Consider the following 17298-nt stretch of genomic DNA (forward strand, 5'->3'; position numbering starts at 1 on the left):
ATTTCCGTCGATCGCGTTTCTATCGGGCGGACACAAAGGCGAAGAGCCTAGAGCGCGGGCGAAATGGCTTCCGAACTCTATCGCTTTGGCGCCACTACGCGAATATCGATTTCTTTCGCGGCCGACTCCCCGTAAATTTTTGCTACCCACACAATTCAAACCGATCGTTGGAATCGGTCGTTTCGGGGTCAAATAAATTTCTCACGGTGCACCGGATGACTTGATCTATTGGCTTTAACCGGTTTTAGTTTGTATAAAAATTGAAAAATCAAAGGGTGGCCGCACGCACAATGCGTATTTATCGCGCATGAAATGGCTGGCGGATGCAATCGTGAAAATTAAGAGGGGAAATTGTTGTGTCTTACTTGTTATCCATTTTACACATGTAACACTTTCCAAATCTATAACAAACAGACTTTGTTCTGTATCACTGAATCAGAAATAAATTTATTTACTGCAGTCCGCGAATGATAGACCGTACATTGATAGCACATACATATTTACGCCAAAGGATTAATCACTGCCCGTATCTGAATGATAATTATAAAATATACTGCGTATTTTCTCTTTTACAAGAGAGCTTTCGAGAGAGAATGAAATTATTTTAAAGCTCAGAGTAGCTAAAGATTTGTTTCTCTTTATTCCATGTATTTTATTTCCATGCATACAACTTATAAATAAGGTATATTATACTGTTTGGAAATAACTTGTCCTCTTCTAAGCAATGAATTTCATTAACTGTTGCCAGGATTACGTATTCAAAACATGCTAAATACAACCGAGCAAATAACATTGCTAAAAAGTTGCTCACCTTGCTGACTTCTTTGAAAATTTCTGAAGGATTATATCAAAAGAATCCAGTTTCTTTCGCAAGGATTTGAAATTGTGCCAAAAAGATTAACTAATACTTACCCGTCGTTTCCAAATTGTACACGGAAAAAAATTACTGCTGCCACAACATAATAATTATGATAATTTTTGCTCATCAATTTAAAAGGGTTATAGGAATTAAAATACTTTGGAAGTGATTTATATATATAGTTAATTGAACTCTCTGTCTCGATGTGCATTGTAATATGCAACTACATCATATATATCTCTCAATCATTAGAGAGATAACAATAATGCTTTGGTTGAGGCAACCACATTTATAAAGATATTCTAACCGAATGTTATATATCCTAAGCACTACAGTTGTGATAACCGTGTACTAATGAGCATACCTTAACAGATGTATGCATATGTAACATCAATATAACTTAAATTCACATGCATTTCTTTTACAAACATAGAGAATATTGTTGTAACATCCACAGCAATTTTTTCTATGTACGTATCCTATTTAGAATTCATTAATTTTATCTGATTAATTTTATCACAAATCACATCTGCATGTATTACCAGTAAACTCGAGCCGATCGCGTTAATCGCGCTCCAACATATAGATATTAAAGATTAATCACTGTGTAGTTACGATATACTTATTACGATTGATTCAATGCACACTTCTCCTTATCAATCAATTATTAGAGTTTTTAATTTTTGTATTAAGAAATCTCGTGAAGATATCGCGATAGATCTTTGCGTTGAACGAAAAATTGACTTTTATGGCGATCTTTACGACATGAATCTCTTTGGCGAACTGGCACTAAACGTATGGTAGCCAAGAATGCGACGATATTGACGCTTTTCGTAAAGACGCATTTTTGTCCCCCACTTCTATGTGTCTACATGTGATACCTATATTTAATTTTAACATTTTTCGTTATTTACTTTAACATCCGCGACAAATGTAATGATCGCTGATACACTCCAAATCCAAGTATGTAAATCTCACTTGTCACTTTTTCCGCATTTATACGTGTGTTATATTTTTACACATTTTATCTATGTTTTACACAGTTAAATGCATATTTTTACACGCTTAATTTGACAATAATATGTGTGAGCGTGTAAAAAATGCATTTAACTGTGTAAAACACAGATAAAATGTGTAAAAATTTTGACTTACACACTTGGATTTGCAGTGTATGTAACGCTTTCGATTAATGTTTTAAAGTAGAGTTCTATAAATGAAAATTATCTAGTTGTGACGTATACAGTTTGTATACGGCAGAGTGCATTCGAATCTCTAGTTAGTACTATTTCGAGTGATATCTTAGAAATGATCTTTGTTACATGTTTGCACGATCATCGCACGTGCGTATTAAAAAATAATTGATTCAAGATTATTATAATAATTTCCGACACTTTTCCACACTTGTGCTGTCGTTAATGGCATGCGTGCACAGAGAGTGTCATTAATAAAGCAGTGGAAATTCTATGTTCTTAAGACAATAACGTATGATTATAAGCCATTAAAATAATCCTACCAAATCGCTAATGTAATGGTGTGATCTCCTTTCCGATTAATTATCTCTCATCCATGACATACTAATTTATGATACATATAAAATTATATAAGCTATAAATTTCTGCATGTGAGAAAAATAGTTGCAAGGCAACTCTATTCAAATCGTTGTATTTACAATTTGTTTCAGAATCATCTATTATCTACTATTTTTTATTGATATTAACGATGACATAAAGTTAAATGACACAAATTTAAATTTTACAGCAAGTAAATTTACTTAAAAGACATAAATAAATTTTTGAAATTTATTTCTGTCAAATTGATGTGTTAACTTACATATTAATCTTATATACATATTTCGCTCTTTGAGCTTTAATTTATCATATCCATTCAGTCGCGTTTATTAATAATCAATATATTACGTAAAACGTTTTATCATTGTGTTGTTTATTATGATACATAAATCTTGAATAAATTGCAAATAAAATTCAGATAATATTATCAAACAAGAAAACTGCTAAACACGAAAACATAGAGAAGAACTCGCAGTTATTTACTTGGTTGAAAGTTAAACATTTGCTTAAAAAAATTATCTTAATGTGTTACATAAATATTGTGTCACGACGTGATGTAATATTAAAATATTCTTTCAATGCATACACATAAATATAAGTTACATAATCTTCTAAATGAAGATCAAATTCCAAATAAATAAATCTAACAGACACATTTAGTGTGACGGGATACAAGGGATACAAATTAAAAGAAAATGAATATAACGTAACAGAGATTATTGAAATTGAATTTTTTTATTACGAAATTGTATTGCATTACGAAAAGAACATATTTTATTCGTATTATACATGCGTAAATTATTATTTATGCAACGATTATGCCAAACCGGCTAATTAGGTACATGCACATCTCGACGCACCTTGGTTTATAAAAGTATACATACATATATATATATATATATATATATATATATATATATTTATATTAGCAATCGATTATGCTATCGAGCGATTATTGTTCATTTCTCATTTCGGTGTAAATACACATATCGTATAAAGGATTACTTCATCCGTTTGAGAGCCGTTCGTCGCATCAGTACATTATTATATTTGTAATTAAGTCGCCGATTTAAACCCTTAACTTTGGTGAGTTACGAGGAAATATACAAACAAGAGAGAGAGAGAGAGAGAGAGAGAAAAGACTCTATATATTAATTAACAATTACATAGAATCAATCTTAAATCGCTGTTTTCTTCTTCCATCTTTGAAAGTATTATTCTTTTTGCCACTTAACGACTTAACACTAGAAAGGTCAAGGGTTCGCGCTTGTTTAGAAGAATAATCTTGCATTCTGTATAAAAATAATAACAATTCGTAAACAATAGAAAATTAGTTACATAATTCGTTTTCGACAATGTACAAAAACTTGTTTTTCGCATCAGTTTGTGAACTGACACAAATGTAGAGCGAAAAAAATTTGTTCGTCATTTATCATGAGCTGTCTAAGGAATATTATGTATATAGTACATTCGCTCGCCAATTATCTTCGGCGTTCAACATGTGGCTGCAAATATTCACAAGCTTTTACAGAAGTGCGTAAACGCTCACTTTGACATGATCCGTCAAGGAACCGCACTTTTCCTTGTAAAACGTAAAAAAAAAAAACATCGGATCTTCAACGGTAATATTTAATCTGGCAAGATACGTATAAATTCGTGCACTTACAAATCATCTCGGACGTTCCGTCCGAGCTTAATTTTAATAACACAAGTATTCGCGTTTGATTTCCTCTAACTTTTTCTTCTTTTTTTTTTTGCATCATGAAGCTCACAGCCATTGGATAGAATAGAGTGGTCGCTCGTGAAATACGTCATCGATTAAGGCCTCGTGTTCGTCCACGAAAAGTAGACAGGATTGAAGGCGATTCATAAGACCCTCCTAAGGGATCACGCGCGAGTTGATCCTTTCATTCTGCCTTCCAGTCGAGTCGCATAATTTAGTAAAAGCATTCGAATCCTTCTTTTGAAAATTTTTCAGACGATTCAAAGCGTGTAAAGATTCGAATTGCTTTGAATATTTTTTATACGATACCAAAACATTTTTGAAAGTTCTAAAAAATCTTAAATGTTTTCAGACTTTTGAACTTCTACAAAATCTTTCGTTTGAGGCGTTTGAAGATTTAAAATTCAAAGTTTTTTAGTCTCTATTTGTCTGTTTACGAAATATGTAATGAATTGAGATGAAAGTGAAAAGAAAAAGATGTGCTCTTAAAATTTTCAAAATTATATTCCTTCAAATATTTTTTTTGTTTTGATTAATATTCAAAACAATTCCAGATTTTCGGCATATATTTCAAGTAGTTCGTAATGTCTCGAAGGCATTGCGCGATCGCATCACGCTGACAAACGTTCGATAAATTCAAGATCGATGCTTGGTCGCGTTCTAACGAAAATGTGTGTACTGATACAGTAAAAAAAGTGGGAAGATGCATATTTCGGATATATATACGTGTACATATATACTATAGAATAGTACCCTGGAAACAAATATATTACAGTCGTAACTACCAGCCGTCGTCGTTATTAAACTAAGGAAATATAAATAAGTTACATTAGTATTGATCCTACACATCAGCTAAATTCAACAACTTTAGAACATGAAAGAAAGTAATCAAAGTATACATCATACTTTGTGATATTTTCAAGACGTATTAATGTCTCGTCAGGTCGAATGGTTATCGTTGTGAAAATCGTGAGATTGCCTCACCGAAAAATACCGCGGAAATTCCTCGTTTCGCGTAAAGTTCCTTGTGTCTTGTGACGGTTATTGTTCTAAGGCGACGAAATCGAGAGTCTTCGTATCGCCATTTTCAAAATATCATTACGAGATTATCGATTACGGAAGAATGCGTCCGTTTATTGCCTGCGCGAGTTCTACGCGATAGACGGTAACACTTGTGCCAACTTGCCCGTCCACTCGCAACCATATCTGATTTTTACAAGGTTTTACGCGCGCCTAAGATCTATCGGGCGGTCTTGATCTTCCAACGCAGGAAGAGATATGCGGCGATTCGCAGGATGACGAAGATGAGCAGGAGAGCGAGAGTGTCCAGAGTAAAGTCTGCGTCAAGCATGTCCAGCTCCTCCAGGGTCGTCTCCGGATTTTTGAAGTGGCAGTACACCTGAAAGCAACGCACGAGAGTTCAGCGAACGTCACTCGCAATCGAAAATCGACGTCAACGGATGTGCGATGTTAAACCTACCTGGAAACACTTCAGTTTCTCCCGGCCGTAGCCGTAAATGGTTAAGGCGGTACCCTCGAAACCGTATCTGATGTAACTGAGGTACGTGATCCACCGTAGATAGACCGGGATCGCGTCGAAGCTGACGAAGAACCCTGAGAAGAGGAGGAAAGGCACCGACATCACTGGCGCCAGGAACACGCCGTTCTGCACGTTCATCGCCGCGCCGACCATCAGGCCCACTGATTGCGCGACGAAGGAAATCAGTAGACAGGTGCCGACGAACATGGAGAACCGCGTCACGTCCGCCGGCTGGCTCGTCAGGAAGTACACAACGGTGACGTACAATATACAGAATACAGTCTGAAAAAGACAAGAAATACGAGATTAATTGTTTATTCGCCGTGCAACTGCGTACATACATTCCGTTTCTATATCGTTGTGCGATGGAGCCTACCTGAAACGGTAAATCCGAAATGGTAATCGCTAAGTAATACGACTTGAGAGAGTACCATCTATTGAAGTTCTCCTTCAAGAGCACAGGCAGTTCCAGCGGGACTAGAAAAAATAAAGAAATGAGGTGGTTCATACAGGGACAGTGTATACGATTGCTCTTCATCGATCGCGAAGTGATAAATACGATATAAGCGTAAATCACGCAGGCACACTTACAGGACAGAATCGTGATTGTCATGGAAGTGTACATGAGGAACAGCATGTTGAAGAAGAGGAATCCCAGGTTGCTAAGTACTTTGGCGCCGTCGTTTCCGATATCATAATACAGCGCGCTGATTAACCCCGCCACCAGAACGTGAGCGAAGAGTCGGAGATACATGAGAGTCTGCAGACATATTAGAGAGGAATATTAGAATTAAACAGTATCTCTAAAAATTGGGAGATACGCCATAGATGATGAAATATTTCGTTGCGTTGATGCTGCGAGTATTCGCAGTTGCAAATAGGCGAGATATTCTGCTTCTTCGAACACCTACCCAATCTCTACAGCTGAAGAGTAGGGCGCGTTTCAGAATGATGTAGAATTGCGTAAATTCAGACGTGGCGTATCTCTCCGGCGTTACTACGATAGATTCGTCGAGCAGGGCTACGTTAGCATTGTCCTTCTTATCCGGATCCATTGGTATTGATATATCCAACCCTAAAACATTAATTTTAATATTTACATTATTTTGTACTATTTTTATAATATCCTATATTACGCTTCTTGAAAAGAATGCAAGAACGTTTAGTGTCTGACAACTTCGCTTGTCAGATAAGAGATTCTGCAATAAAATCAGGAGGAGGCTATAAGGCTTTATATAAAACGAGTTTTTTTTCCAAAAGGCTAATATTTAACTTGCAATTACAGAAAAATTATATTAACTGAAGTTATGAACAACTGGAAAACTGATGTTGCAATCATTAAAAAAAAAATATATATATATATAACGTTACCTTGTTTAGTAATATCGTTTGTAGCGTAGCCGGGAATGAGTTTTCCATTACTAATCTCGGTAGTTTTCTCTTCCTGGAACTTTTCCTCCAAATTGCTGATGTCATTTTTGTCTTTGAGCTTCATTTTATCACCATTCTTCAAAATACCCGTCGCAGCGGTGCAATTGTTCATTCCCTCCTTTGTCTCGGGGAACGGGTATCCTTCGCGTATGTCGGACTTGCCGTTGTTTATCGCGTTGATTAAGTTCTTGATATTGTCGCCGTATTCACCGCACGATACCTCAATGACTGTATAACAGATCAGGAATCATGTCACTAATATTTGCGCACGAAACAAATTACCAATCTATTATAAATAAAGGTAGATCGCTTATAGAGACTATTTTTTTTTATTTTCATTAATTTACTTCGCTCTAATATAAAACGATTAAAATACTGACGCGTCAAAAGTATACTCACTAAACGACGCTGGATTGTGATAGCTTGGGCAATTAAGGCCAATTGTCCTTAGGAAAGGCACCAGTTGTGATGTAGAACCTTGATAAACGCATTGGCCCTCGGCCAACGTGTAGAGAGCATCGAACATCTCGAAAAGTCTCGCACTGGGCTGATGAATTGTACAGATTATCGTTCTGCCGCCACGTGCCAGAGTTTTCAGCAACGAGATGCATTGGAAACAAGACGAGGAGTCCAGGCCGCTGTAAACAACCAGAAAAATCAATCGGTGCCACCACATGTAGAATACTTATATTTTTCTTCTTCATATTTATATTTATATTTATATTTGTATTTCTTTATACATATATTTTTCTTCTTCATATTTGTGCTGTGTAAGTGACAGCGTAAAAAGGGTACAATAATATATAATATCTGTTTGTCCACACGAAATATCTGTATTAATGAAGTCTTCTTAAGAGTTCTTTTTCCTTCAACTGATTGCGAACGGTCGGGCTAAATATTTTTTTTTTTAAAGGAGGGGAAATATACCCAAGTTCTTGGTTCAAGTACAGACCTTGAGAGGACCGGTCATCATTTGTCGACGTGGCGTTATTTTCTGCCATTAAAGGAAACTGATACCGAGTGACTCTTATTTCCAGAAACCGGTTAAACGACTAAAAAAGCGTCTCGAGGAGACGCGCGGTACTGTAGGTCAGGAAATCGAACTCAAACTTTGAACGGTACGAGTATGAAGATTTTTTTTATATCGTATTTGTGTAATGACACAAACACGGACGGATGAGAAGATTATTTATCGAAATTATCGCGTGCAGTGAAATGAAATGCGACGCCATTGTATACACAAAAATTCCGATGTACCGTCTCAGTGAAAGTGAACCGACGAGAAAGAAATGTTTCAAAAACCGAGCATCGTTTACTTTCTCCCGTTACGCGTGCATTATGTCGTTTTACATCTCATTTCGATTCTAGCTTAAGTGAGATATTTCAAAAATATTTGTATCTAATCTTTTAATATATGTATATATCAATACATAATTTAAAATATGACTTTCAGAATGATAACAAGTAAGGGAACATTAAAGACTGAATTAGATCAATTAGATCATTATTTAATTTTCGATGACACCAGAGATTTGTAACAATCTCTAAGATAAAAGATTTTCGTGTAACCACTTATCGTTATAGTTATACATCGCAAGACACAGTTACGGAGTTGTAAATCTGGAACGTGGCTGCATAGAGAGTTTCTTGAAAGTTGCAAGGAGAAATTCAACTGTACGCCTTTATTAAAATGTAAAAAAAAAAAAGAAAATTCGCTTATTTCCGGAACCTTGTAAAAACACGATATCCTGGGACAAGGATATCCTAATGACGTTGGCCAAGCTCGAGATTTAAAGATCAAGGAAATTATTGAGGAAAGACGGAGTTTCTCTCGCACGTCTCATTTAGAGAAAGTAAAGGAGATCGTTACTCGATTTCCTGTGGTTTGATCTATCTATCCACTCAAATCCTCGAATATATTATTTTTGTGTGTATACTATTTTTTTAATATACACACGTCTTTAATCTCTTTAGCCTTCTAATTTTCATTAACAGCAAGTTGTATCATAAAATTTATCCTTGAATTGTTGTGTACACGGGGAATTAAAAAATTGCGTGACGTCACTCATGGACAATAATTTATCACCGTACACCATATTTTTATCTTGATGCAGCGTACATATTTGTCTTGAGTCAATGTACTTGCAGAATTAATTTTCAAATTTATGCAAACAAAATCAAATGGTTACGAAAACATTGAATTATGTATTTCGCATGAAATTTGAAACTTACCTAGTCGGCTCGTCGAAGAACATTATAGGGGGATTGTTCACTAACTCCAGGGCGATGGAGAGCCTTTTCTTTTGACCGCCGCTCAGGTTCGAGGTCATAGTACGGCGGTGCTCAGACAGGCCGAGAGTTTCAAGGATTTCTTGAATCTGTGCGGAAGAACCGATACGCATGTCAATCAATAAATTGATAACGTGTAAAATTGATAACGTGTATCTCGATTGATGATTAATTGAGAATAAAAAGAAGTATGCAATGCAGAGACAGAAATATATACACGAGCTGTTTTGAGGAATACATTAAGTGTTGTTTGGTATAATTAAATATAATGCCGATAATTGACTGAAATTATACGGATTTTCTTTTAATAAATAATAATTTTTTTGTTCTGACTTCAAAATGGTTGAAACGAGCAACGTACAACGAATTTTACTATTTATCGCTAAGTGTGTACATTTTTATATAAGTACTATTTATGAAATTTTATCTGCAAACGAATAAACAACTGCATTCAACCGTTATCTACTTTGAAGAGTCTAAAGCAAAAGATCAGACAAGACGATTAGCTTACCACTTCTTCCTTCTCTCCCTTGTTAACATTCGAGCCGAGCTTAAGGTTCGCCGCGACCTTCATAGCTTCCGCTACCGTTAGATTCATGTGAAGCTGATTATCCTGCATGATGTAGCAAGAGAGTTTCCTGAACGTACTAAGGTTTCTTTCGTGGCCGTTCATCGTGACGCTGCCCTCCGCACCTGTCGTCCTGATAAGAAAATTTCTAATGAATAACTCGTTATAACGGCGGTGCGTTGTAGCGATGTTGCCCGATTCATACGTTGCATCATTAGAAACATTAATGGACGACGGGAATTTATGCGCATGCATTTCTCATCGCCATTCCTATTGCCCGAATATAAGGACGTCTTTCATCCGTTCTAACTTCAGAACGGATAATGAAACGGTCGCTGAAGAAATTCAGGCCGATCGTTAAATACTCCCGTCAACGCTTTTATAATCGAAGATAGACATTAATAGTCTATAAATTTTTCTATCGCAATAGAGACAGGATTATTTATCGGACAATGTCAGATCGCTTTACATACTTATATCTGCGAAAGATTCTGAATCGTGGATGCGCAAAACGCGAATAGACGCAGACGCGCAGCGCGCACCGGTTGACTGACTATAAAACCGGTTTGGAAAACACGATGGAAAAGAAGCGAACAAGCAGCGAAACAACTTTTACGCGCCGACAAATACATCGTAGGTCACGCTGCTCGCAGGCAGACCGCATCTGCAGGCCATTGCTTCTGTAAACATTGCACGAAAATATCAAGAAGCTAATTGATCGTGAGATGCAATATAGATAACCGAAATTGGATAGGCCGAAAGAAATCGAAAGTGATTCATTATCACTGCATTGCACCTGTGTCATCAGTTGCTTTTATGACCATGATTCATATATATATTTATAAATTTTAATTAAAATTAAAATTTTTCACGAAATTTAAATTTTAATTAAAATTAAAATTTCGCGAAATTTAAATTTAAATTAAAATTTTAATTTCGTATAAAATATATGATATCTATTTAGGATAGACTGCGATATAAAAACTCGACGGCTGTGAACAAAGTAATTTATTATAATTACAGATATCGCAGATATTAGTTTTTGCAATGTAATTGACCATATCGATCGAAAAATAAGCATGCAACATCGTTGTGTCGGGCAATTAACGGTCTGAGATTTGCGTGTCGCCTTCTATAAAATGCAACTGTCGGAAAACCGGTTCGAGCAGTCGTTCCGAAAGTATTCTCGGCGGCGAGATGTCATTTGCAGCGCCCTTGTACGTACAATGTAGAGGTAATGGCAGCAAAAACACGCTGGTTTCTTGCCGGCAATTGGTCTTACAAATCTATGCAAAATAAAGCGGAGACAAGAACGCGCCATCGCGACTATACGATTTGACACTCTATTCGATTCGTACGCAAATGAGAAGGATCGTTCTTTTTTACGACGCGGAATGCGAAATAGCCGAAAGGAAATCTCTGATAGAGACGATAAACCTTGACGCTCGTAGCATTTTGTAAGCTGATTATTTCTTGGAAGAATTTATTGAAAGTCAGTTTGGAATTCGTTGATTTATTCAAATTGATATGTCATATTATTTGCGATATATGAGACATAATACGATAAAAAAAATCACGCTTTAAAAATGAGCTGGAAAAAAACCGATAAGCTTTTCTCTACTGCAGTGATTTACATAATTTTTTCAGAGTGATATGAATAAGTTTAAATGTAGATTGCTTCTCACTAAGCAGAACCGTTGCAGTTAGTTGCAACTGAAGACAATATATTGAAGTAGAAAGTTTATGTTTACCGAATGTGCTGTCACAATTTCTTTTAAATTTATTTCAAAATAATCCGAAAACGCTTTCGCGGAGCGATTTCCATGTGATAGTTAAATGCGATGTGACTGAAAAAAAATGACGTGCAATATATGACGACATTCCTATCCACGCGTGAGTAAAATTTTTATCATCTCAAATATATCGGCCGGTCTGTTTCGTAACGGCAGAACGCGAAGAAAGTGATACCACATGTATATCGTCGAAGAAAGCGAGACCGTGGCGTGGCGAAAGAAAGCGAAACGTTTGAACAAGGTTTGGAGAGAAAAAAAACCTGAAAGCGCGCGACGAGGTCACGGTAAGATTACACGACGAAATCTTCTCGACGTAAAGAGACGGGAGATTTATACGGTTACGTGCGCTGTATAGATTTGTATACGACCATAACGAGTCGCAAACTTTCGGAGCTACTAATTTTCGCAGAGAGAAAGCGAAAGGGATGTTGTCTCTCGCGCGATGATTATTCTCTGTCGTTTTCCCAATGTGCATGTCGTATTTGTTTATTGAACAACAGACGCGAGGATTTCTCGCAGGAAATACCTGTCGCACGACGTTTCGGTTAATAATATGACGTGAATGTTAAGAAAGAAAGAAAAATGCTTCGCGCATTGATACTGGAAAAAATTGCGAATGTTCTATGATCGGAGAAATTGAATAAAGAGCCGCTGGCGATTCGAAATTGGTCTGCTGAAATATATATATATATATATATATAGTCTAACTGACGGGTCTTTGAAAAGTGGAAGTTTGCAGAATATATTGCATGTCGCAATATAGCAATATATCAAGTGATAATCGAATAATAATATGATTTAATATGATTTAATAGAATTCCTAATTTATGGAGATCATTGGATGATAAATTAAAAGCGATTTTTTTTGGAGAACGGAACTAATTTTTTATTCTTCCCAATTTTCCTTTTAATAATCTTGTTAGTTTTGACAGCACACAGTTAATGGCAACGTAGGTGAGCAAAAAAGAGACGAGAATGTTCATAGGAATACTTGAGTGAATCATGAAACATTAACAGCAGTGGCTGTTCAACGATAAAGAATGAACGAAATGACCTCTTATCAATTTTATCTGCTGCTACTACCAACTCATTTGTATCTATGGGAATATATTATATATTAATCACAACGCGTTGCAAACTTAATATTACGATAGCAAGACAAGTATGGGCGAATTTATTCTAACGATTAACATGCGCAAGATTTTTATTCAAGACACACGCGCACGCCTTTCTCGTTTAGCGCCACTTTAACGGGCCATTACATTGTCATTTCATTCGCAATAACTATATCGTGTGGAAGCTCCACGCTGACTCACTTGTATCCGGTGAGGATATTTAGGAGCGTTGACTTTCCAGCGCCTGAAGGGCCCATAATAGCCGTCAGCTCGCTGGATCGCAGTCTGCCGCTGACAGATTTGAGAATCGTCTTCACATCTGAAAGTGAAATAACATTTTTAGATCCGTGAATTTCAAGGGTGAAATCTCGATATTCTCTATCATCCGTTAATAATTCCGTTAAACCGTTAAATGATATTTCGATGGATTTGCGTAAGAAAAATTCAGAGGGAAAACATGAAATGATTATTTTTTTAACAAACGCGCGTCTTTAATGCAAACGCATAAGATAATGTAACGAGGAAACAAAGATAGAAGATGTTTATTTATTTGGTCATTATATTTACTAGTGAATCTTCGGATTAAGATATCGCGTATCATGAAAAATATGCTTGCGGCACGCACACACGTATTTACAATGACAAATAATTAAATGTACTTAGGGTACACTCTCGACGAGCACTCAGGATTAATCAAAATAAAATATTTTTTTTTATACGGTCATCAGTCAATCGTTGACCGTCGTACCGAGATGGCATAAGCGTAATCACTGCTTTTTATGACATCGACTAATACTAATACATGTATCTCAGAGGGATATCGAACAAAGAGAACAGGACAAAGTCCAAGACAAATAGACTCGGACATTACATTACATTCGCGTGTATATAGCCAATCAGCTTGTGTGATTCACATGTGAGCGGAAGGCCGGAAGCGGCTTTAATTGATGAGTCCGCTGCAACGTAGAAAGCTAAATCGTTGCATCATTTCTAGTTTGGTCATAATTTTCATTTCGATCGTTGAGCGATTAAAATAATAAGAGAAATTAAGCAATTCAAGAATAAATTAAGAAAAAATCAGGAAAAAATTATCGACATTAATTAAACGTATATATAATCTTTATATTTTTTAATTCGTAATTAAATTATACAAGGTTTCGGCTCGGCTTTATCTGTGTTTATCTGTTGTTTTTTTAGTGCATTTAAAAATCAGAAATGTAAATTATTGTGAATATTTTATTTCATATTTTATCATTATTATAGACTGTCTGATTAAGTAAATAATGTAATACTTGTTCTGTACCTCTTGAATACGTCTTATAATAAATATTTTAATTTTAAATCTGAATTGTGGCACAAAAATTTATCTACATTTTTACTAACAAATATCTTTCTCGCAGCGCGTCAAATTTCAAATATTTGTTTGCTATCAATAATATAAAAATATGATATTTATGGAATGTAAGAATTCTTGTTCACAATTTTGAGTTGTCAAAATTGTTTTTGATATGTATATTTATGGTTAATTTATTATTCTTCTTCGTTATCGATTCAATCGAGAAACACGTTTTATTTTTTATCGGCAAAAAAATGAAATTAATTGCCTTTCAACACGAAGCAAGTATAATTTTGTTTAATAGCGCAGAAAAATTTTATGTTTATTTTTGCGAAACATTGATGCGAAAGCAAAAAAAATGCTTATCGTTATATAAAAAAGAAGTTAATCTGACTCGATGCACGTAAGAAGCGACAGCGATACAAGAATACGATTGTCTTACTAAAGTCGAGTGTCACATAACTTGACCTCCCTGCTTTATAGCTCTCGATTTCACTAGTGTTCTTATTTCAAAATCGTAAGTAGAAAAGTAGATAATGGCCTGAACGGCGCTTTGGCAATCGCGGCCCCCTAAACGCTTGATTTAAAGTTAGGCTGTTGCAGCACAGGCGTCTGTCCCAAGGAAAAAGACAGCGAGCATACAAGTTAATGTATTGTTGACCGCAAAACTTTGCATATTGTTTCCTACGTCACGGACCGCATAATCAGTGATTACAATGGACTCTGCACACGAACCCGACAAAACGATTCTCAGAATCTATTCTTCGACTTTAAAACTGTTCCCAGAGACTACAAAAGTAAAATAGAATATATGAATATATAAAAAGTGTAGCTATACAAAACTAAAAGTCGGATATTTTTTTAACTAATATATCACGTTTTTTTTTTTTTCAAATCTGAATAAGGATTGAATGAAGGATTGTTTAAAGAACATTTTAATCTCTGAGATCTCCGATCGGAAGAAATATTTTATTCGCTAATCTGACAAGTAATCTTTAATTATTAGGCAAGAAAAAACTGTTTATTATCATTCATCCGACATGCGGGCGAGATATCTCGTACGAAAGTAACAGCGAAATGGTCGCTTAAAGACGCACTCCGCATTACATTCACGTGTTGTCCTGCCATAAGACTGTGTCGTTACGTATGCACGGCAAAGTGGCAATTTAACATTCCCCGAGGAAGATAAATGCCATGCGTTGTCACGTACGTCATTCAGTATCCTCCACCTGGCCACCCGGTGGCTCGGTGGCTACGTGTGCAAATATTTGCGAACCGAACGTGAAGATGCATAAAATCGTAATGACACAATAAGTTACTATTTTGATTTCAATTCAAGGCAAACCGCCTTTAAACATAAATGCCGGAACAGAGTGCCCGAGAATTCTGTAGGATGCAACTCGAAACGGAATTTGTACGCAATTCTCTGAATGTCAAACATATATCACTCAGGATTTGCCTGTAAATAGCATAATATGAATTAATAATTTTATAAAGGACAAGCTTATCGATATATTTCTTTGTTTTTAGGAACGATTCAATCGTTTATTATGTTTATCGGCTATGGTCGATATATGATATATCTGACATTTATAAATCTGATTTAGCTACTAAAACAAGCTAATTTATAAAATAACGAGAAGTTATTAAATTATACGGAGTAAAGACTCTGTCTTTTATTACGACACATTATCTATCGTTCGCTGAAATGTATGTCAGTTTATCTTGGCCAGATATACAGGCGTTGTTGCTGTTTCTAGGAAATCCGATAGCGCGAAATTCTCCTCGCATGGCTTCCAATGTGGAATCAACAGGAAACACAGCGATTTCTGGAGAGCACGGGGAATATCCTATATATTCCCCGTGCTCTTGGTGAAATTAACGCGAGGCATTTATTGCCTCGTAAGATAACTTTGCTATTACAGTTTATCATCTAATAACGTTTATTGCTCGAGTGCACAATATTATGATCATGACCACACTACTGGCCGCACGTGTATACGACACATTGATCTTATATAATTGCTTTTTCATGAATCAACGTTTTACCCGATACATACAAACGCGCTGTCATGGAAACGCGAGTATCGCGAATCGTAAATTATTACGAATCTATCTAACCCGGATTTATCGTGTCACTTATAAATGGGCCAAATAACAACTATATTTAATTGGTATCGATTTAATAGGGACATTTCGCGTGGAGCGCCGATATATATATTTGAGTTAACGACTAATAAATGTAATTAACGTTTCTAATTTTTAAGATCGCGGCGTACAACTTTTACCGCGCGTTTTTCCGACGTCTATATACTCCGTATTCCAGAGAGCGCGATCATGGTGGTGCAATCAGAATGCGGGTTCCGTTATCGCTCGGATAGTGAGCGGTTTGTTTGAAGAAAAAGCAAAATACGCAAAGTGCAAGTACCGTTGACCCGGTCTTTGTTTCTCGAAAAGCGTAGGAAGCAATGACCTCCGCACGCCTGATGACTGCTTCGTAAGTAGCAGAGAGCTACGTGCTCAATTAATGTAATTGAAGCAAGCGCTGAACGTCTGCGTAGAGATGCGGTTATATCTTTATATACAGACTATTTCGTAATTATATGTACCATTTCGTAAGCTTGAAAAGTAGAGGACAAAAATGCGAATCGTGCATGGCGAAGGCCATCCGACGTAGACAATGTAGGTCAGTAGGTTTACGGCACTGATATGTGCCGCGCTAACATTTTGAGATCATTATTATTGATACGTTGCGTGCTCATCGTGACTTTTTAAAATTATTGCGTTACACGAAGATAAGAAAAATGCAAGATTTATGTATACTCTAAAAGGAGATTCAGATTCGTTTCAAACTTAAATGTTGCAAAGTTATATTAAAATTATTGATATCAATTGATAAATTTAAAAAAAAAATAAAGATATACCAGGCTTCGATGCGGCGTTACTGCGCAGTTCGTCCGCATAATTTCAAGATGACTACTGCTCCGTATGACAACTGATATAAAGTAAATATCTACGTCTGCAATAACGCCCACGTGCCACTAATTGCACCATTGTTTGCCGTCGATTGATCGCG

The 17298-nt window shown here is 36.1% G+C and overlaps 1 protein-coding gene across 4 annotated transcripts in view; it reads right to left on the reverse strand.

The window, feature by feature from the left end:
- Positions 1 to 3143: 3143 nt before the first annotated feature.
- Positions 3144 to 17298, reverse strand: part of LOC105459671 (ATP-binding cassette sub-family G member 4) — a 31272-nt gene continuing 17117 nt past the window's right edge. For all 4 annotated transcript variants that reach the window (XM_011705888.1, XM_011705885.1, XM_011705887.1 and 1 more), the window contains 10 exons: positions 13088 to 13205; positions 9922 to 10111; positions 9354 to 9499; positions 7521 to 7759; positions 7062 to 7349; positions 6602 to 6765; positions 6282 to 6450; positions 6067 to 6167; positions 5631 to 5972; positions 3144 to 5549 (listed from right to left, as the gene is read on the reverse strand). In XM_011705888.1, the coding sequence (XP_011704190.1) occupies positions 5391 to 5549; positions 5631 to 5972; positions 6067 to 6167; positions 6282 to 6450; positions 6602 to 6765; positions 7062 to 7349; positions 7521 to 7759; positions 9354 to 9499; positions 9922 to 10111; positions 13088 to 13205 (1916 nt within the window). In that variant the 3' untranslated portion in view covers positions 3144 to 5390. The remainder of the gene's footprint in view (positions 5550 to 5630; positions 5973 to 6066; positions 6168 to 6281; positions 6451 to 6601; positions 6766 to 7061; positions 7350 to 7520; positions 7760 to 9353; positions 9500 to 9921; positions 10112 to 13087; positions 13206 to 17298) is intronic.

Source organism: Wasmannia auropunctata, unplaced genomic scaffold, assembly GCF_000956235.1.
Source record: "Wasmannia auropunctata unplaced genomic scaffold, wasmannia.A_1.0 LD334171.1, whole genome shotgun sequence".
Lineage (NCBI taxonomy): Eukaryota > Metazoa > Arthropoda > Insecta > Hymenoptera > Formicidae > Wasmannia > Wasmannia auropunctata.